This window comes from Excalfactoria chinensis, chromosome 2 (assembly GCF_039878825.1).
Source record: "Excalfactoria chinensis isolate bCotChi1 chromosome 2, bCotChi1.hap2, whole genome shotgun sequence".
NCBI classification, from domain to species: domain Eukaryota; kingdom Metazoa; phylum Chordata; class Aves; order Galliformes; family Phasianidae; genus Excalfactoria; species Excalfactoria chinensis.
This window is the reverse complement of record NC_092826.1, coordinates 72,245,694-72,268,110: the sequence shown is the minus strand read 5'-3', so window position 1 is coordinate 72,268,110 and position 22,417 is coordinate 72,245,694. Positions and strand designations below refer to the sequence as shown.

General features: G+C 34.8%; 1 protein-coding gene across 5 annotated transcripts in view; it reads left to right on the top strand.

The window, feature by feature from the left end:
• Nucleotides 1-22,417, top strand: part of CDH12 (cadherin 12) — a 506,510-nt gene that overhangs the window by 430,069 nt on the left and 54,024 nt on the right. For all 5 annotated transcript variants that reach the window (XM_072327372.1, XM_072327373.1, XM_072327374.1 and 2 more), the window contains 2 exons: nt 8,384-8,503; nt 13,842-14,009. In XM_072327372.1, the coding sequence (XP_072183473.1) occupies nt 8,384-8,503; nt 13,842-14,009 (288 nt within the window). The remainder of the gene's footprint in view (nt 1-8,383; nt 8,504-13,841; nt 14,010-22,417) is intronic.

The window sequence follows — 22,417 nt, the reverse complement described above, 5'->3', positions numbered from 1 at the left end:
AATAAATATAAATATAAATATAGTTCTGTAATTCTGTCTGGATATGTTTGGTAGCAACACCAAAACGTCAGCTCTCTTCAGTTATGACTTTAAAGATTTTTTGCTAATTAGCTTCCAGTTGATCCTTTTTTAAAATAATAGTGGCATCTATATGCTGTTTTGGTTGTACGGCTCTGAAGAGGATTGGAGATCCATTACTCCTCATGCTGTACAAAAAATGCTACCTACATCATACTACATAGTATTGTGACACAGCAGGAATAGATTTTGGTGATACTGAGTTCTGAGGACTTGGCATCCAGACTGCATCTGCTCATGGTTTCAAATGAACTCTGATCAGGTCTCTTGAATTGAACACCTTCGTATTAGCAGCTGTGCTTCATTGTGTGTACATCTAGAGCATATTTTCCATTTTAGTTTTGTCTATAAAAAAATCCAGTTTACATAGTTTAAGAGTGATTCACTTATTAACCAGCACAGTAAGCGGGGACAATTGAAAGATTTTCTTCATAAGAGCACCCCTGAGCCAAATTAAAATGCTAGCACAGAAGCACTTCCTTCTTATCCACAAAGGCAAGCATACAGTGATATTCTAAGAGTGAAACATTTGTTTATGCACCTTATATAATCATAAAGTGAGGGTTAAATGGAATATCAGAGTTAATTAATGTGTTTTCATTTGGAGCAGATACATGTATTCTGTTATTACTGGAGAAGTGTCTAATCTGTCTTCAAGAGCTTCCAAACAAAGATCTCTTAAGTGTCTCTAGTAAATAAATAAATAAATAATTTGCTTACCATTAAGCAAAGCTTACCATTCCTACTGAGCATTATGGCTGAGTATGAAGACAAGGCACTCTTAACTTGAATATCTGCACTGTTTTCTGCTGTCAGCTGTTTGCTCCATGTTGTAGCTTTTATGAGGATGAGTCATTTCTACAACAGGGATGAGATGCTGAGAGAGACCAGAAAGCCTGGATGAGACTTCCTGAGAGTTACAGAAGTCAGCCCTGTGCAAGCTGTCTCCACCAAGTTCATCCAATAAAAACCCTGGTGTCCCTTCCTGTATGTTCAGTTCAATACTCATCATGTCCCTTATAAAAAAAAAGAAATTAGTCCATTACCACCTTTTAAAAAGACACATTATATTAAGCTATTATAGCAAGATGCAGATTTGGAAGAGGGTATAATTGCCTTTGTTCCAGGATTCAAATGAATATTTGCTACAGATCCGATCAAGACCTTATATGAGGATGTGTTATCCCAAGTGTTTTCAAATTCTGTACTTCTTCCACATTTTTTTTTTCTGAAGTGTATTTGTGATGGAAGTTGATTGTGTTGTCACTTATATTAGCAATTTCTCTTTTACCATTTTACTTGCTTTTATGAGTTTGCATGAGCAGAATACTTTGAGGGGCCAGAAGACACCCATACCATTCCAAGTCCCTAGAGGTAGACTTCTATCCTTTAAGGCATTGGTTTATGGGGTTACTGTCTCTTGTTACTGATGAAGGCTAGTGCAGTTGGATATTGATATTGGAGGCTATACAGAATAATGAAGAAATGATGATTTAGAATACTGAATGAAGCAGATGATATTTTGTGTTTAAATCAAAGTAAATGTCTAGAGTAAAATTCTGTGGATCCTTTGATCTTGAAGTAGGAGGAAAGCCTTCAAAGCAATATTTGAAATAAATTAAAAAATAAAAAATAAAAAATCAGCACCTTTCACAGAGTATCATATTGCATTCTGGGTTGTGTACAAGTCAGTGCTGTGTTCTGAGGTTATTTACAAATTATCATGTTTCAGTTCAATCCAAGTTTTCTCTTGAGAGATTTGTAGATTTTAACTAGGGAAAACAAACAAACAAACAAAAAAAAAACATATGATGATAAATACATAAAAACCTGGATATAAAAGTCAACATAATTGACAGTTGTATGGAAAACTGTTCTGCATCCTTCAGATATTTAGCCACTACACTGTAAATAGGTGGAAGAGATCTGATGCAGGCAAAACAAACTTTAGAATTGCTGTCATCATTATCTCTAAATCTATCTTTGAAGTATCACCATATTAGTGATAGTTACCAAAATTGTGTAATTGAAGTGTGTAGCTGTATTTTAAATGAAATTAAAATTGTTACCGTACAAAAGATCCTGTCAAACTTACCTTTGTCAATCAAAGCCCAAAAGATTTCAGTCAGTACTAGTATACAACTGAATTTTATTAATGTAAAGATGCCTGAGTGAACACTGAATCAAATCAAATCATTTCTAATCATGTCCGACATTTGGTAAAAATAAAGGAAAGTATCCTCTACTTACCATCTGAGCATTTAATGAAAACAAATAAAGTTTGTTGTTTTTTTTTTTAACTGACATTCAATATGGATGGCATTTATTTCACACTAATTTTTCTTCTATGTAATGCTGAAGTTATCCTACTACTACATTCTGAATGAATTGCTATTTGACATTTGAAGAACTGATGTGTGAAAGTCCAGCTCATGAAAAGAATCAAAGAATAAAATAATAGAAGTACATTATGATAAACTTTCTCCTGATTTTTTTATATGATGTCCACCATTTTTTACATTGAATTTTTTAGGTCACCATTTCAAGACCTCTGACATATCTTAAGAATCTACCAGGAGCTCTTTAGGATTGCCTAAAGATACTTTTCCTGGTAATCTTTCATGTGACACTGAAGAGATGGATGCTGTCAAAAGGCATGCAGCTGATAATAACAAGTGCTGTTCAGCTAAACATGATAATCAGCAATTTTCATTAGAATTACAGCACTAGGAATTAATTCCAGTCTATAACTGACTTCACTCAAACTGATCAGAATAATTAGCCTTCTCTTTGAGCATGTTTATCTGGATATTTTGATCACTCTGAAACCATACTATAGATTAATAAATGAATAACAACTCTTTGTAACTCTGGGGTTAACTTTATTTGCTAGAACTCTTAAAACTTCAGTGCACCGGATGTGGCTAACATTTTTTTTTTTTTCCATAATTACACAGAAGTAGATATTTACTCTATTGGGGCAAACACCTTAACACACACAGCGCTGTTGGCAACATTCTCTGATTCACATAGCATTTTGATATCAGAGAGATTCTTTCTTTGACATGGCTAACTCCACCTTCTTGCAAAAATAAACTAACTCAACCAAATAATGTTTTAGGGGTTCTTCCAGCATATTGTGTTAGAGGATATGTTGTTATTTTTATCTCCCACAGCCCAGTCATGATGGATATATAAGCAGCATTAAGTCCCCATTGAGTCATGGCCTAGAAAGTTAACAAGCAGTAAAAATGATAAAAGCAAAACTCAAAACTAAGTTTTCTGTTTGCTGAATTTCATGAGTTCAACTGTCATATTAGTAAGAAAAAAAACAAAAAACAAAACAAAACAAAAAAAAAACCTCAATTCATAGACTTGAAAATGGAAAGAAAAAAATCACCCTCAAGAGGTGTATTTCTTAAATAGATGTATATTAAGCTTGCAATTTTCTAATTGGGTTGTGTACTTCTCTTCCTGCATTATTTCCAGCAGTTGCTTTACCAGGCTACTCCTTTATGTGCATGTTGGGTATACCCTATTAGCTATTCCAAGCTCCTCATTTGCTTTCGAAGTGCAACCTCTGTAAAGATTATCACAGCCCTGGGACTGTGTAAGCAGCTGGATGTCTTTATAAATAAATAAATAGCCTAGATTAATAAAAATAAATAAAATAAATAATTATGCAATACTAACAGAGGCATTATTAGCTTAGCCAGATTGCCTGCCCTTAGTGGCTTAACTCTGTCTGACCCCAGCAGAAGGGGACTGGAAAAAAGAGGGAAACAAAATAATTGCTTTGCTGATTTTCAGGATAAATAATTATCTGAAAAACACACAGCTGTATGTTTCCTATTCTTACTCTCATCATCCATGAGGGAGACAGGGATGGCCAGGAGAAAGGGATCTATTAATTAATTTACAAGAAAGACTCTGAGAAACAAAAACATTGTGAGTAATAAAATCCTTTGACTCTTCGCTTTGCTTTATGAAGCATTTACTGCATAAGGAAGAAGAAACAAGAAGTATTTTTCCACAACACTGTGTATCCCATTTTGCCAGAAAAATTATCTCAACACTTACAATACTGTTCTCCAGATGAAATGAGAATGTGTACATGGTTCAGCCTAACAAAAACTGTCCTGAAAGTCAGCTTCCCTGACACAGGAACAGCAGGCACTGAAAATCAAATAGTGTTGTTCCAGAGGTACCAGAAATAGGTTTGATTATGCACTAAATGTGAGACGTACAACAGGTCTTAGTTGTACACACAGCAAATGGATTTGCAAAAAGCTGCTATTGCTCAAAAATTACAGCAGGGAATGATAGTGTTTCTTTTGTAGGCATGGCTTCTTCAGGCGTATGAGGTCAGAATGGGTTTGAATTGGTTTGCAACAAAAATAACCAACCAGAACTGACCAGAACCAACCTGAGCTGTTTGGAACATTCCCCTACATCAAATATTTGTTGATTGCATATCAACTATTAAAATATAATTCTTTTTAGGTGTTAACTTTCCTCTATGTTATTTCCAAACAATAAATATTGTAATTTTGTGCTCATTCAGTTACCCCATGTAATACATACAGGTACATACTGGAATTAAAATGCCATGAGCTATAATAAATGTGATCCCCTGTGACTATGTATTAAAGATTTACAGTTCATTTTCCTGTATTATTTCTGGGAAACTGTCATGGGTACAAAACAAAACAAAAAATTCAAATCACCACCATTCACAAAATCCACCATTTTAGAGTCCATTTTAAAAACTGTATTAGTTTTATACTTTACAATAAAAAGAAAACTTATTAGATACGATGGACAATGCTAGAAAATACTGAAAGAATGATAAACCAATTTCAGAAAACCTGTTCTGAAAATTAGATATATATTTCAGTTAGTATGTAACTGATGATCCATGGGGAAAAAAAAAAAACAAACACAAAAACCTTGACCTCTCATAAAAATATAAGCTATACATACTAACTGTTGTAGAAAGATGTTAGATATGGATTACTACAGATGAAAATGTTATCACTGGGAAATACTATTTTTCATATTCAATATTTACAACTTATCTATCTAAAGCATGACTTAGACTGTTTGCTTTAATAAAGCCTAGTTTATATATTACCATTTCTTCTTTCTTTTGTATAATAAGGCTGAATTACTTGTAGCTTATAAGTAAAAAATATATGTAAACTAATATTAGTAGACAGCTAAGAACTGGTCTGTGAGGAACCATCAGGCATCTAAGTTAGTTGCAGCCTTTTCTAGCAGGCTGATGGCTGCTATTCATTTTCTTCACCTTACAGTGTCAACTTTTTCACACAGAAATAGATATAGATTCAGCTGTGGTATTTCACATGACTAACATTGCAACACTGGTCTGTGCTGTCTGGTGCTGCCAGGCTCTATGTGCTCAGCCTGTGTCTGCAAATGCTCCTGGCATGAAAGTCACTGTCCACGTTGTAGAAACCAAATATTGATAGGTATCACGTACTCCACCATGAGTACCTCCATGAAGGTACTCCTTCTGGCTCATGCTCTATCAATACATATTTATTCCTGAAAATAATTTTTGTGTTGGAAGAAAATGATGCTGGTGTAGTGAGGAGTCTGGTCATGGTGATTTGGGGAAGAGAAGCCAGTCACTACTCCACAGAAAGGCTGTTGATAAATTTTAAAGTATTCCTAGGGCTTGTGATACAAATATTGGGAAAGAGGATGAGGCCTAAAGCCAACTCCCAGCCACTGTGGCTTTTATTTGAGTTTACTTTCAGCTTCTGTATTTGTGAGCCTAGTTCCATTTGTCCTGTTCTCTTATTCAGAATACTGCCTGCTTTAAGGTGCAGAGCGAAAGTCTTGGTGATGTGCAATACAATTTTGACAATTTACATGTAGAAGATAAACTAAAATAATTAGCTCCCTTTTCAGTGACCAGCAGGGCATTCAGAAATGCATGTCCTGGCAGAAGGGGAGACTTGGAAATACGTGCCTTTGTAAGAGCGCAGGATGTTTCAAGTCAAAGCACTCAAAGCAGCTCACTTGCCAGCTAGGTTGCTTTTGGCCAATGAGCTCAAGTTCAGACTTCAGCACCTTGAAGACCTAACTCTTCCACCTGTGAGGGGACCAAAATTCATTCAAAAGTCAAAATGTATTGAATGGATGAGCAATTTAGGGATAGAAGAATGCAGCTAGTATGTTGAAAAGTAGTATTTCTTTCCAAAGAAAAAAGTAGCCTAAGGTTTTTATGTTGGAAATACAGTAAGATCCTGCAGAGGTGAATGGAGACAATTGCATGGATACCAGATAGGTGCTGTACTATGCAGCGTGGGAAATCTGTGTGACATTTTGTCAGTGTAACCACTCCAAAAGGCACAGACTTTGCAATTTCTTCCACAATGGGAAGAGTCCACAGGTGGTCATCAAGTGCTCACGTATTAGGTAGCTTCTGTCCTTTATTCTGGTAGGAGACTGTATTTCTCTAGCTGGGTTTTTCTGATCTTTTTGGTTCATACCCAATGTGTGCTATGTAAAGAAATTTAGACACAAATTTGTTGAGTAGGCACTGCTTCCACTGTTGTTATACTGAATCTGGACTACAGTCTTCTCTAACCTGTACCATTTTTAATCTTGTAGATCCAGAAAACTGGGAGAGTAACTTCAGGCACTTGGTTAATAGAGTCCAACTCATTTCAGTGGCATTTGTTTTGGTTCATTTATTCATTGTTAATAGAATCATGGAATCATAATCTTTCTTTCCTTTAGAATTTGTCTTTAATCCAACTCTCCCTTGGGTTAAAAGTGGGATTAGCCTATTGACTTTAAAAATACTTGTTAGTCAAATAGAACTTCTATTTCTGTCTTCTTTAGAAGATAATAGGGACATCTAGGTAAATATTGTTTGCTTCTCTGTTATTCAGTAGACTGTAGCAGAAGCAAACTTGTATGGCCAACCATCACAGAGCTAATATTTTTGTAATGTTAGCTGCAAACCCATCAACACTACTGTTCATCATCATGTGGAAGGATGTGGGGAAAAAATGAAAGCCAAGTCTCTCAAATGAATAACTTTGTCGAGTCACCTTTCTGTCCATGAAACATCTTTCAATAAGACACTCTCTGAAATAAGCTAGAAAATGTCCATGAGAGTTAATTTCAGATTATGAACATCATTTGAAGCACCCAAATTTTCATTACAGAAAAGCGTCAGCCATTAATCACATGGTTATTCCATGGTTATTCTTAAAACCATGTCAGATGATCTCCAAATGCAGAACAATTCTTGGAACAAAGATGTGGAGAACCTTCCTCCCTGTACTGTTTTTTCACATAGATTGCCTTGTCTCTCATTCACTCAAAATAAGTATTGCAAATTCTAATGTTCATATTCACGAAAGATTATAGGAAATATTAATTCTTTGAATCTGAATGGAAAACCTTGATGTGTGGACATTTATTTTGCTGAAAAATGCAGTTTGAGCACTATTTTCATTTTGGGAAAATAGAGATGGGTAAATTGCTTATCAACCATCAGGAAGGACAAGAATTTTCTGTGGAACAGTTGCCACTAAAAATGATTTTTCTGTTTTCTCTCTTTCTGTCTTCGTATGTGTTGCACTGGAAGCTGCTAAGTCAGAGAATAATGAAGATTATTTCACTGGGTATGGTCTCTATTCACGACTGAAAAGAGTGCAACAAAGGGAGTTTCTGCCTCCAAGGAGCTTGTGTTGCCAACTGAACTGTATTGGAAAGAGAATACTGAAATCCAGATTTCATAGACAACTGATTGAACCAACACGCACTTTCAGTCTGTAATGTGAGCGTGAATTCAACCACTGCAGAGCTAACCTTAAAGGAAACTGCATTATAGCAGTTTAAAGGCACTTAGGAATTGGTTCATGGACAGATTCAGGGTTTGCTTGAACAAACACTTGTTTCAAAGTTAAAAAAATCCAGTCTTCTGCTTTCCCAGGTCTCCTTCTTATATATATGTTAGATTTAAAAAAAAAAAAAAAAAAAAAAAAAAAAAAAAAAAAAAAAAAATTGTAAATAATGTATGCATCATAAATTGTTTATAAATATCTTCTGACACAGGACTTCTCCTTTCCTTCCCAATTTTCATCAGTTGTTACCTGGATGGATGCTAGCATGGAACTGAATAACTTACTATTTTTTTCTTACCTTATATCCCGTGGAGCAGGAGTTACTACAGAGTCTACTAGCAGCACAACTGATGTACCTGAAATGTCCACCATCACTGATCTATACTGAAATTTTTATTACCTGTGTTTCTTTTCAGGTGCATACGTGCTGCAAGTAAAGGCAACAGATGCTGATGATCCTACCTATGGAAATAGTGCCAGAGTGGTCTACAGCATTCTTCAGGGGCAACCCTATTTCTCCATTGATCCAAAGACAGGTAAACAGTTTATCAGCAATACTGGAAGATTTAACCTTCAGATTTCAATTCATATTGGCAATATCAGTGAATTGATAAGGTGAAAAGCTAGTAGATTAACTTTGCACTTAATTTTGTTTTAATTATTGACTGCTGTTCTAATGGATTTCAATCTGTTGTAGAAGCAAAAGAAACACCCTCCTCCAAATAATTCTGGAATATCTAAAATATGTATACATTAAGTAATTTTTCCTGATGTTTTGCCATTTCTTTACAGCTAAAGATTAATCTGCTGCATATATTATTATTATTATTGTTATTAATTTATTTTTTAATCATGATTCAGTTTTATATCCCAGTTTGTTTTTTTTGTTTGTTTGTTTGTTTGTTTTTCTCTCTTGACAATTTTAATGCACTAAAGTTACAGCCCAGATTCCCCTAGAAATGATTGTTACACTGTATAGGGATAATTTGAGATTGTGCAACTGCTAAATCATCTCCTGTCCTCTTTTCCTGGGGCATAGAATGACTGTCTTGTGTTACATTTAAAGAGATTGATGTATTTGGGAGGTTGGTAGACCTGTTAATTAGATATCTTGTCCTATATTTTTAAATGTCATTCTTGTTTCTATATTTAGCAGTTCAGTTAAGGAACCAATAACCTACATGGTGACTGCCAAACATTGTGTCATCCTGAATGTGTTACCGGGATAGTTGTCCACATGCCCCTTTCAGCGAATACAGTTTCTCCTTCCAGTAAAGCTGTCCTTGAATGTCAGATTGTGTGTTAAAAAGCCTCTCTCCCTGATCAATCAGTAGCTTGGAGGTGAAAGCCACCTAAGGCCATTAGTGCACATTCTCCAACAGGCACATTCCTTTGTCACATGCTCCATTTAGCAGAAGATTGTGTTGTAATTTGCAGTCAGCAACTTTACTTTTAAAACTGAAATGTGACTTCTTAAGTGTCTGAGGGAGGGAAAAGTATTTACCTTCGTGTAGTTTTTTTTTTTTTTCTGTGTGTGTGTGTGAGAGAGAGAGTTTTTAAGTATTTCTGTCTTGTGAAAATGAAAATGTAGTAAACGGTGGCAAAGACACTCGCTGAAGCCACAATTTAAGTTCTAGTGCAAGTTTCCCAGGGAAAGAAAAACAACAACAACAACAACAACAACAACAACAAAAAAAAAAACAAACAGTGATTATTAAAGAATAACTTCACCCTGCACACCAGCACTTTAAATGGCCATATTATATCTTCTCATCTATTGTGAGTGGACCACGGGTCATAGGCTGCATCTGACTATTCTTATAATAACATAGAAATTTAGTGTTTCCATACCTATCTACTTGTCTTATACTGAAACTTTACAATATGGGAATTTCCTCCAGATCTAACAGTGACTGTAGAGGTAAACTGTGAGTAATTTCTTCAGTAAGTGAATAATATCTTGATCTAAAATCCAGATGTCTCAGACAGCATTACAGATCCTCAGGTATTTCCAGTGTTTTATTTTATAATTGAAGAGACAGTACAGTAGTTTTTATTGCAAAGTCTTACTGCAAAGCACTTGCCTTGAGTGCTTGCGATAGAAAAAAAGGAAGAAAACCATTTTGATACAAAATGTCAGACCAAACTTGGAACTGCTGGCAAATGGATAAACAATTTTTTCAGTTGCTGGTTTTTGTTGTGTTGTTGTTGTTGTTTTGTTTGTTTTGTTTTGTTTTTGCCATCTCTTGCTCTCTCTCTAGTGACAATTTTCAGGCACTCTGTTATAATTATTTAAAGAACATTAAGAAGTCTGTAATGGATCAGACCAAAGGCTCATGGTACCCCATATCACGTTTTCAAAAGTGATGTCTGTTTAGCTCTAGATAAAATATGGCAAGAAATTATCATTGCATTCCCAGACTATTCTTATAGTCTCCAACATTTTCTCCTTCCATACTTCCTGGGTGGTTAGTAATGTCTCTGTAACTGGAAATTCTGAAAGGATTTCTCCTCCAAATGTTTGGATCTGTTTAGAAAGGAATAAAGAGCAAAAAAGAGATGATTAAACCATTTTTATTAAGTATTAATGGTCAAATCACTGATGAAAATTTTTATATGTGAAATTATATAGCTTCACATATAATCCTTTGTCTACTCATTTTTGATAGCTAATTTACTCTGATTTGAATTTAGAAATTGTCTCTAGTGATTATGGATTTGAATGTCACAGCTGCCTTTTTACTCATCCTTTGATGACACTGGCTTTTTCAGTTCTTTGCTGCAGGTAAGCCTGACTGTGCAGGAGCAGGAGAGCAAGCTTATATTGCTCTTGCAGGAAGGTTAAATGCATTACCGTGTCTGCTGGAGATCAGCTGTTGGAGTGGAATATTCTGAGTCCTTAAACTTTATATGCAGGGGTTTCTTTCCAATGTTATAAGATTGTTCACCTGATGAAAAATGTAATGGAGATTTCTTTAACGTGGAGCACTTCTCTTCAGACAGATGACACTCTTTCTTCTGTACTGTTCTGTTACTCAGATATCCTTTTCACGAACTTCTTTCTATCCACTTTCCTAATGTGCTTATATGGTCAATATTCTTACATATATCTGCAGTTCTTTCAGATCAGTCATTTTGGTCCATATGCTGACCTCAGGTAGATTACTGGAATCCAGACTGGTTTTGAGAGGAATATTGTCATGAATAGAGGAATTTATTCACACAAACTAATAATCTTCCACATATATGAATCATCTTATTGAATTATGTCTGAGTAACACTACAGGACATAACTTCTGGATTAGAACCTGTGCTTATTATTATTAGTTGTCAGCAGTCTTACTGAAATAATGATTTTCTGCAAGTTTGACATTTATATTTTTTAAGGATAAAAAGAAAAAGTTATTTTGTTTGGAATCAGAATGATCTTTATTGTAAAATAGTAGGATTGAAAAGTACATTTTTAAACAAGGAGTCAAGTGCATGTAAGACTATTAGACTATAAGACTATATTAGAATAAGCCTTTTTGTTCAAAGTTTTCCTATTCTTTGTGAAACTGAAGATGGAATACTGGAATACCAGAGTCTGTAGTCTTCTTTCCCATGGATTTTACCTCTAATACATCCCTTTTGCTGTGTCTACATACCTTCAGCTCATCTGTATCCCGTCCATACAAATGGATTCTGTTAGAAATAGCATTTTTGCTCTTTTTTTTTTTTTTTTCCCCCTTAAACTTTTGAAATACAGTAGGTAGAGGGGAAAATTGCCTGTGAACTGTTAGACATGAAAATTATTCCTTCTTTTTCATTTTATTTTCTGTTATTATTATTATTATTCTTTTCCCCCCTGGAGACAAAGACCTCTTACAGGGAAAAACAAAAACAAAAACACAAAAACAAACAAACAAACAGGCAGACAAAAACAAAGCAGAATACATTTGTACTTCAGACAGGAATAAATAGTGGGTAACTGGAAATTTTACTACTAGAATGATAGCAACTTCTTCATTTTCTGAAGACTATCAAGAATTTTTTTAACTCAGAAAACCACTCAATTGTACCTAAAGAAGGTATAGTAATCAGATGACATTCATCTCCCGCTCACAACACTGTCCTTTTTCAGCACAATTTATTATGTTTTGCTGGTATAGCAAGAGAAGTCTTTAATTCTCACATTTTCTACTTTTTAAAGTCAACATACTGAGGGCATTATAAAATACTATGGAATGTACAGTCTCCACACTGAAAAAAAAAAAAAAAAAAAAAAAAAAAAAATTAAGAGATTTAAGAGAAGATATATTAATGTTCAATTTATCTACTTTTTTTTTTTTTTTTTCATGAATATTGCCTTCCACTTTAATTATGAATGGTTCTGCTATTTGCACGATGCCTGTCACAGTACCAGTTTTTCAGTATGCTACTCAAAAATCACAAGTATGTACATGAACAAATTTTTACAGTTATTAAGACTTACAATTCAAGATTTCTGTCTTGAACTAAAAAAAAAACACTGAACACCATCAATTGTTTTCTAAAACTCGGAGGTATAGAGTTGTTATAATTGTTCTTAAGTATTTGCTAGTCATATTCTAGATCTTTACAGTACAGTAAATGCCATGCTGAGGTAGAAAATAGTAGTTATTGTTAGCCATTTTTAATATCAGTGTAGAGTGGAGGGAATGGAAATTGTTATACAATTTAATATGAATTTATAATCAGTTCCATAAAAAGCAGATTTGGGTCAAAGTTATTTTTAGATTAAGAAAAAAGTACTATAAGCTAGAAATTCCTATTTTTACTTATTAATATAGAAGCAATTATTTGACAGAAAAAATAAGAGTTTTTCTTCAGTCCAGAACCATTAAAACACCAAGGGTAAAAAACTGCTTTGAAAACAAAACACATTACTAGAAAATAGCATTTTCTGAAAGCATAATAATCTAGAGGAGAAAAATGCATCAATTGATATAATTTTAATTGCATATGCTACCTGCAGCTACCACCATCTAGCCATTTTCTGAAAAACTATTGTTTAATTTATATCAATCTGCAATCTAATACACACTTCTAAAATTATGACAAAGAATTCATCTTCTCCTATACATTTGCTTTTAAGATATAGATTTTAGTGCCTAAAACCTCATAGCTTTTTACAATCTTATAAGATAATCCTATGAGCAGTGTTAATTCCTTCTCCCTCTCTTTTATTTTTTTTTTCCTTTTATTTTATACTTCTTACTTTTATTTTATACCTTCATAGTGTATCAGAAAGGGGACATATAAAATATGTATTAAGAGTAATTTGAGTAAGGATTATGTTTTGTTTACATTTCTTTAAGGAAACTCCTGGTGTTTTCACTGTATCTTTGTGCTGCATCCAGAAAACTTTCTCAATAAAAGGAGAGTCTTCTAATGAAGATCATCTTTTTTTTACAGAAGGAGTATTGTCTTGGCCTACAGTAGCTTCAATGAGTTGACAAGTGAATAGTTTGAAACAATGGAAGATGCAGACTATGGAATACACTGTCATCTTTTCCTACACTGCCCTACTCTGCACAAGACAGTGTTCCTTGTCCCTTATGTGGTTAACATATGCTAGCACTGTTTACATCTCTAGGGAATATGCGCTATTCTCCTTTGGCCATTTTTGTCCTACTTGGAATGTCACAGTGGTCTTTTGGAATAGCTGAACAGGTGGTGAGCACACCTTTTAAATGCTCACGTGATTTGGGTGTTTCTATGTGAACTGCTGTTGTATCAGTCCCTTAGAAAAAGAGACCTTTCTGGTCTAAGTGATTCAGCATTAAAATGTAATAGTGGACAATTACATCCCTTTATTTATCTGTTCTTATTCTTTCCCATTTCTTCTCATAGGTGTGATAAGAACAGCTTTGCCAAATATGGACAGGGAAGTGAAAGAACAATATCAAGTTCTTATCCAAGCCAAGGATATGGGAGGACAACTGGGAGGACTAGCTGGAACTACAACTGTAAACATAACTCTCACAGATGTCAATGACAACCCACCCAGATTTCCTAAGAGTATGTTGTATTCCAAATGTATTAATTTTCAAATAAGCATGACTGAAAGTGTAAAATCTTTTATATAAGGACTTGAGATCCAGAAAGAAGAACAGTATATGACAACAACAAACAAACAAACGAATGTAGAATATACTGTTGTTGTTACAATAATATGAAGTTAAATTTGAAAGTATAGGTTTTGAATGTTTAAAAGAAAATATCATTCCAAAGGATTGTCCTCAGTCTGATGTACACTTTAAAATAGATTGGAAAACTGGATGGTTATCTTTGAATGGCAGGTTGTAACCTGAGAATTCAAGGTATAGAAAACCTGAGCAGATTGAGCTCATGCTAGATGTTGCTATTATGATGAACAAGTACAAATTTTTCACATCTTGGCCCAGAAGATTATATCTTTCCTTGAAAATACTTAAACCTTCAGAATAGAGTCTTCTCTAGAAATTTATAACATTTTTTATGATTTACTTTAAATGATGCTTTTCAGAAATATGCAATTTTAGAGTTTCATAGTCTGTATGTAATTAGCAAAAGAATTGTCACTTATTGCTCTTCTTCAGTTCACTGAAGACTGGTGTGTTCCCTATCTTTGAAATGCAGACACTAAACAAGCATAAATTTTGATAACAACTACACCAAAATATTTGGCTGCAAAAAGTTGTTACTAAGGCAGTAATGTTAGAACATTAGTGTGAATTGTTTGTGAGATCAAGTCACCATTTTACTTGAAGTATTACAAGTTCTTCTTATGTAACAAACCATATTTGAAAATTCATGGTACTCTTTCTTATATTAAAAAAAAAAAAAAAAAAAAAAAAAAAAAAAAAGTAACAAAACCCACGAAAAAAACAAACCTCACTTTCCTTACCTCATTTTGAAAATGTACTGCATTTTTGCAGGAATGTAAGAATGAACATCCTAAGACTAAGATCCATCTGATCCTGTCTTCAGTCTCATATAATGACATCTGGGGAATGTACATAAGAACAGGCCAAATACGTAATAATAAACCCAAACATTTCCTCTGTTTCTAATGGTTTTCAGCCAAGGTGATGTCTTTGTAATAACCTTCAATATATATATATATATATATTTCTTACAGCAAATTGTCAATTGCTTTGTGTGTATGCAAAATTTCAAAGTCCGCAGCATTCTAAACTACCAAGTTCCACAGATTAAGCGTATATTCCACAACAAACAGTTTTCTCTCATTTCTTTTGAGTTCTTCCCCACATATCTATCTGCACGCCTATATCTTCAAAGAATTTAGGCAGTGTTACAAAACATAACTTTTATTTAGACTAGCTGTGCTGATTTTTATTTATTTATTTATTTATTTATTTTTCAGCAGGAGGTTATTATCTATGAGTCCATTAATTCCAGTCCTACTGTTCTGCCCTGTGAATATCAGGCAAATTCATGTTCAGTTTCCCAGAACTCCCTGAAAATCTTTGAGAAAGTCAGTGCTATGTTAGCACCTTCAAATCTACATATTTCACAGTGGTTTGAAGCAGGATATTGCATGCAATAACAGTTTACTTGTTACATTCTTGAAGCTCTTTGTTACATAGCAGCAAATCTCCATGATTTGTTACTGTTCTGTCTGTTCCTCAGCTGCTCCTATATGTAACTTCAACTTCACTCATGAGACTTCTCTTAAAAAGTATTCTAGGATTAAAAAAATTTCTCAGCTTTCCAACTTTGAATATGAAAAATTGTATTAATTTTCAAATTTATAATATTTCAAATATATATATAATCTGTTTTTCTACACCTGTAAAATTTCCCAAACTCTTTGTCTAGAATTGCAGTGGTCATGGGAAAGTTTTTAAACTTTATGAAGCTTGTTTTTTCTGTGACTATAATGAATCTTCCAACCTGTATGGATGTGCGTCTTTTAGCTCGTCTCCTCTTTCTGATAAAATAAATCCCTTCTCTTCACACCTTTCTCTCATCTAGGAATTAATGCTTTACCTTTCAATCTTTATCTAAATGCATGTAATGAGACATGAGAAGTCATCCTGCCCCTGTACTCAGCATTGGTGAGGCCTCACCTTGAGTACTGTGTTCAGTTTTGGGCACCTCAGTACAAAAAAGACATGGAGGTACTGGAGCAGGTCCAGAGAAGGGCAACAAGACTTGTGAAGGGCTTGGAAAATCAGCCCTATGAGGAGAGGCTAAGGAATCTGGGGCTGTTTAGTCTGGGGAAATGAGGCTGAGGGGAAACCTTATCACTCTCTTCCAGTATCTGAAAGGTGCTTACAATGAGTGCGGGGCAGGTCTCTTCTCACTGGTGACAGGTGACAGGACGAGGGGAAATGGCCTCAAGTTGCAACAGAGTAAGTTTAGGTTGGATATTAGGAAATGCTTCTTTACAGAATGGGTGATTAAGTACTGGAATAGGCTCCCCAGGGAGGTGGTTGAGTCACCGTCCCTGGATGTGTTTAAGAGCTGTTTGGATGTGGTGCTCACAGATATGATTTAGCAGAGGGTTGTTATAGTTAGAGTACTATGGTTAGGTTGGACTCAGTGATCTTCGAGGTCTTTTCCAACCTGGGTAATTCTATGATTCTATGATTCTATGATTTATAAAGTGAGAGCTAGTTTTTAATCAGAGTAGTAAAAACAAATTTACTTAGACAGTTGCACTTGGTTAAGCAGTATGTGAGATGGTGTATGTCATGCCTGAAACTCACAAGGGACACAGGGATAGTTTGAGATAGACAAAAAAACAAAAACAAAAAACAAACAAACAAACAAAAAACATACAAACTATTATTAATTTTAATTTTATTTTAATATAGTAATTGTGATTTTTTATTCCTGCCAGGAAATTGAGTCATTCACTTGTCCATAACAAGGATATAATATAGGATATAAGGATACTTGTGCAGAATTTTATGTAGGTTGCTCTGAAAGTCGCGTCTCCTATTTGTTTCCCTGAAAACAAATACAAAGAGCACGATGACATATAAGCAAATAAATTCTCAGCTATAAAACACTATTTTTTCAATATAGTCACTACCATGAGCTATGCATTTTTGCCACTGATAGACAAGACCCTGCATTCAGCACTCATCTAAATCTACTGCCACTGCCACTGTTGCCACTTCTGAAACACACCACCCAACATTTCATTGTGCTCACATCCACTGACTGATCTCCAGAAACATTCATAACACACTGATTAATGTCAGTGGGTGCAGGTTTTTGTTGTTGTTGTTTGGTTGGTTGGTTTTTGTTTGTTTGTTTTGTTTTTCTCATGGAGGTATTCATTCACACACCTTAGCTTCTTGCAAACTCCCGTGTCATATGCTATTTTGTCAAAACTGCTCTTCTGCTGCCATCTGCCATGTGGCAACAAAATGCAACAGAATATTGGTGGGAAAGATCAACCTCTACTGCCATGCCACCAATATCTGCTTCTGGGCCAACACCTTGGGCCAACATAATAAAATAGGACAGCATTACTTTTGGAACAGCCCTCATAAATCATGTGAAAAGTAAGCCTTTTCACTGAGGTCCATGTAGGTTTCATGTTCAAGCCAAGACCTAGAGATCCCTTAATGTTAACAGTGATAAGTAACACCTTCAATATCACATTTTTCATCATAGGTCAACAAAGACAGAAAGTCTAAATGCAGACTTAAAAAGGGGACAAAGTGTCCATTAACACTGACTGCTACTATGTAAATCTTTTTACATCTCATAATCAGAGTTTCCCAAATGGCTTATACCAAAGATGTCATGCTCTGGATTATTTTATCAAATGAGATGATATTCATTATCACAGGATGAAGTTTACATATATTTTCTGAACTCAGTTAAGCTGAAAAGATTTCACAGCAGACCTGAGAGAACATTTATTATTAATAGTTGGAGGTAGATACAGTGGTAAATAATACATCATAAGCTTGCCAAAAAACCTGTATCATGGAACACCTTCATCTCATCAAGGGTCCTTTAAGGAGACAGGCAAGCTCAGGTGGGATATCAGCTTCAAGTGATGAAACACCACTCAGTAACTATCCTGCTGAACATAGAATTTTTTATTTAGAACCTGTACTTTTGAACATATTCAGTAGGGAACTCCCACCTTGCATGTCTCACAGTAATGAGGAGATGCTGTGTAACAAAGGGGAAACCTCTGCATATTATATATTTCAGTCAGAGTTGTTTGACCTGCAGGTATCTATTAGCCCACATTTCAGAAAACTGAGACACTTCAAAATTGATGTTTTCTTAATAAGTAGAAAGAAAGGTGTATTTCAAAGATTTTATTCATAGAAAGTTATTTTCAAATGTGTTTTACATATGTCTTGCCCAACTCCTCATTAGCACACTGACTTTCTGCATTACTGTGCAGGTTCCATTGCTAAAGGTAGAATCATAGCATGAATTCATAGAATTATAGAATGATGTGAGTTGGAAGGAGCCTTAAAGATTATCTAGTTCCAGTTTTACTGCCATTTGATAAATTTGCTTAAGGTGCCACTGAACACATCCTTGAACACTTCCAGGGATGGGACATCCACAACCTCTCTGGGCAATGTGTTCTAATGCCCTCAAAGTGAATATTTTTTTCCTTATTTCAAATCTGAATTTACACCTTTTCAATTTAAAACTGTTATCCATTTTGCTATCACTACATTCCCTAATAAAAAACCCCTCTCCATCCTTTTGGTCTTCCTGGATCCTCTTCTTCTGTAAGTCAAATAACTCTGATCATCCTTGTGGCCCTCCTCGGGACTTACTTGAGGAGGTCCTTCTTCTGGAGGCTGCAGAACTGCATAGCGATGGGGGTTTTACCAGAACAGAGTAGAGAAGGAGAATCACCTGCCTTCAACTAGTTGCTATGCTTCCCTTGATGCAGACCAGGATACAGTTGGCTTTCTGGGATGCTAATGCACACTTCTGGATCATGTTGAGAGCTTTCTCTGACACTGCTGGTAAAAGCTGTCCTTTTTGCACAACATTGTACATTCATTAGTTCTCAGGATGAAAATGAATCTTTTACATTGATTAAGGAAATGGCCTGGCAGACAAGATACTCTAATTCACTTCTGGCAGATAGTTATTTATTTTATACTAAATGAGAAATACTTACACAAGACAGGTAGACAGATTCATGCAGACTAGCCTGAAGGCAGTACTTGTTGGTCGATTGAGTCAAACTTTGCTATGAATCAGAAAGGGAGGGAAGGTTGGATCCTGCTGAGTCCTACTCAACTTGCTGTTATTCATTTATTTTTTTATTTTTATTTTTACCACTATACTATAATGTATTAGAGGGAGTGGTACCATCCTGGTTTTGCATACCAACCTTAAATATTCTAATGTATTGTCAGAAAATACTGAACTAGTCTGATTCCCATTTATCTGTGAAATTTGAGTAAACTAAAACTAAATTTCTGAGTTGATTGTATCTTGTACTCAACTGTTTCAAGGAGCTATGGAAGATAGAAATTGAAAGGGTCCAGAAACAGTCTCATGCAATTGAAAGCTGATTGTGAAACCAGCAGCCATGCAGAAATCATTATAATTTTGGACTGTAATATCAATGAATCATTTGACTAGAGCCCTAACGTCAGCAAATCAGTAGTCAAATCAGTACTTGATTGCATGAATAAAGGATAACAGACCAGTATTTGCAAAGTGCTCCTACAGGAATAAGAGGAGGACTTAGTGTAATTCCAGCTTTGATCCAGGTTCCTTCCACCTCTCATACCTCTGTACAATTGTACATCCGTCTTCCCCTCCTGTGCCCTTCTCTTTCCTCCTCATCCTGTCTATCTTATATTCAACATGCATTCTTGTCTGCTTTATCCTAGAAGAGACATAAATTAAGCCTTTATCACATTTTTATCTAGCAATTACTGCATGGTAATCCTCTTCTCCTTCCCAAGTATTTTTTAGTTTTCCTTAGTTATGTTTAGTTTTGTTTTTAACTTCCTAATAATGTAGCTTTGTTCAAGGATGAATTCCTGTATTCTCAAAACTACCACTTCCATATTTGAATCTCTCCACATTTTTCTGTACTGGAATCATCAGTTGTCACTGTCCCAGATAAGCTCTTTATATTTTCATTGCACTTGGTCTTTCCACTTCGACATTAGCACAGTGACTCTTTCCTTCTGTTTCTATTCAACCCACCAGTGTTTGCTGTGTGTTTACTGACTAGTCATATAGGCCATTTTTTCCCAATTCTATTACATAATCAGTACTCTTATAGGTCTTTGTTTTTACTTAGGCTAAGAGAATAAGGTACACAATCTCATTTTGTTTCACTCTGAAGATTTGAAGAAGGATGGAGAGTGTTAGGGAACATTTAAATCATACACACATACCATTAGAACAGTCCCTGGTGTTTTGTTCTGCATCGTGTAAAGATTTCTCAGACTTATTTGGGAGTCTTAGGGTCATTAGCACAGTTAAAGAATTGTTCTCTGCTATCCCTTTCCATGAAGCTGACCTATTTTGATGTGGATAAGAGAATTTAATAACATGGAAGTAGGCCATCCTATACTGGCTGGCTTCTGGTCTGCCAAATATAGATAGATACATTAAATTTCTTTGTGCAGCTGTAACTTTTTTTGAACCTGTGCTTAGCAATCTAGGAGATGCAGCTCCTCTTTTCATATAGTACCTGATGCTTTGTAGGCATCTGTCGCTATTTTTCTGTGTGCAACATGAAGAGTGAGTTAACACAAACTTCGACATCTATGCCAATTCCAATCTATATTTTTTCCAGCTTTCTTTTATTTCTTTTTCTTATTCCTCTACACATTAGAATACTTCAAGTACTCTAACTGAGAGCAGATTTGCCCCAGAAAGTGGACGCAGTCTTTGTAAAAACTCCTTAATAAGCCTTTTTGTTTTGATAGCTGTCACTGTTGCATATTCTTGATTATAAAGCATCTTGAAGAGTGAATCATTTGACTGAGGCAGAGTGATGACAAACAAAGAAACCCTGAAGCATAATATTTCAAAAAAACTGAGAATTAAATATTCTGTTACCATAGATTCTCAAAACATTAAATGTTTAGCAAATTTTATATCTGCTACACTTATACTGTTCCTGTTTTTATTTTCTTTTAAGATTATGAAAAATGCATAACTTGCAAAGGCTATTCTTAGAGGACTACTTGGAGTACTCTCTGAAAGAAATAAAACTTCTTTAAAACAGTAAATGAGAACTATTGAACCCCTAGCTAGAAAACAAATATAGCTATTTCTTGGTACTATTCCATAGCCATTTAAAATATATATGTGATTTGTCAACACATAATGTTCTGATGGTATAGCAGTGGATAGCAATTAAATACTGTATATCATTCATACAATTTTCCTGGTAATCTGCATTTATTTAATTTATTTTCTTCCTCTTATAAGGTTTAAGTAGTAATTCATCATTAGCTGTGAGATGTATGGGTCAATTATTTTTAAACATCACTATCATCAGAATATATTATTATAATTAATAATTGTATTTTATATCTGCCGCCTGCTGTGTAGAAGTGTAAACAAATACAGCTAATAGAAATTCAACCAACTTTGTCAAGAATCATGACGTTCATTTCACCCCAATATGTTTTCTTTGGGGAGTTGCGAAGGAATTACACATTCAAAACACAGAGAGCATTTAGATAGATAGAAGGAATAAAATCACCCATGATAATCTTAAAACTGCTCAAAAGCACTGTCCACCTCTGCCTTCACTGTGACACTGAAGGGTAACCAGGGCTATAGATGCAACAGCATGGGATCGCTTTGCAGTGCCTGAAGAATTGTTTGCAAAGTGACACACAGACAGCAGTGCCCCTTGCTTCACCATTATCATTTTTAGCAGCATCTGTCTTTTTCTGGGAAGCCTTTTGCCCAAGTAAGAAATCAACACTGCCTTTTTGTTTCTGACTATAATGAGTTTGTTTCCTGAGACAGAAGTGCAATGTGAAGTGGAACAGACCACATGTAATTATCTAATTATAATAGATTAGGCTAATGATTTTCAGAAATACCTGATAAAAACAGTTGTAGTCAGATTTTCAGGAATATATACTCCTAAAAACATGAAATGAAATGCCTAAAAAGTGCTCGCAACAGTTCAGAGATTTCTAATGACAGCAACAAGAGCTGTAGATACCAGGCTGTTTTGAAAATCTCTTTTTCATATCAAAATTCAAGCTGATGGCTGTCTGAGACCATAATACAGTTAGTTGAGATTTTGCTTAAATAAATCTATAAAAATAAAAATAAAAAGTAACAGACATACTCTGTAGAAAGCCTTTCAAGTTTTCTTCTAAAAGCATGATCATTATTTTTTCTCAGTAGCTTCCACAGTCAATTTGTTGATGTTATAAACTTGACAGCCAACAACCTCAACAGTGTTATCTATTAGTAAGCATCCA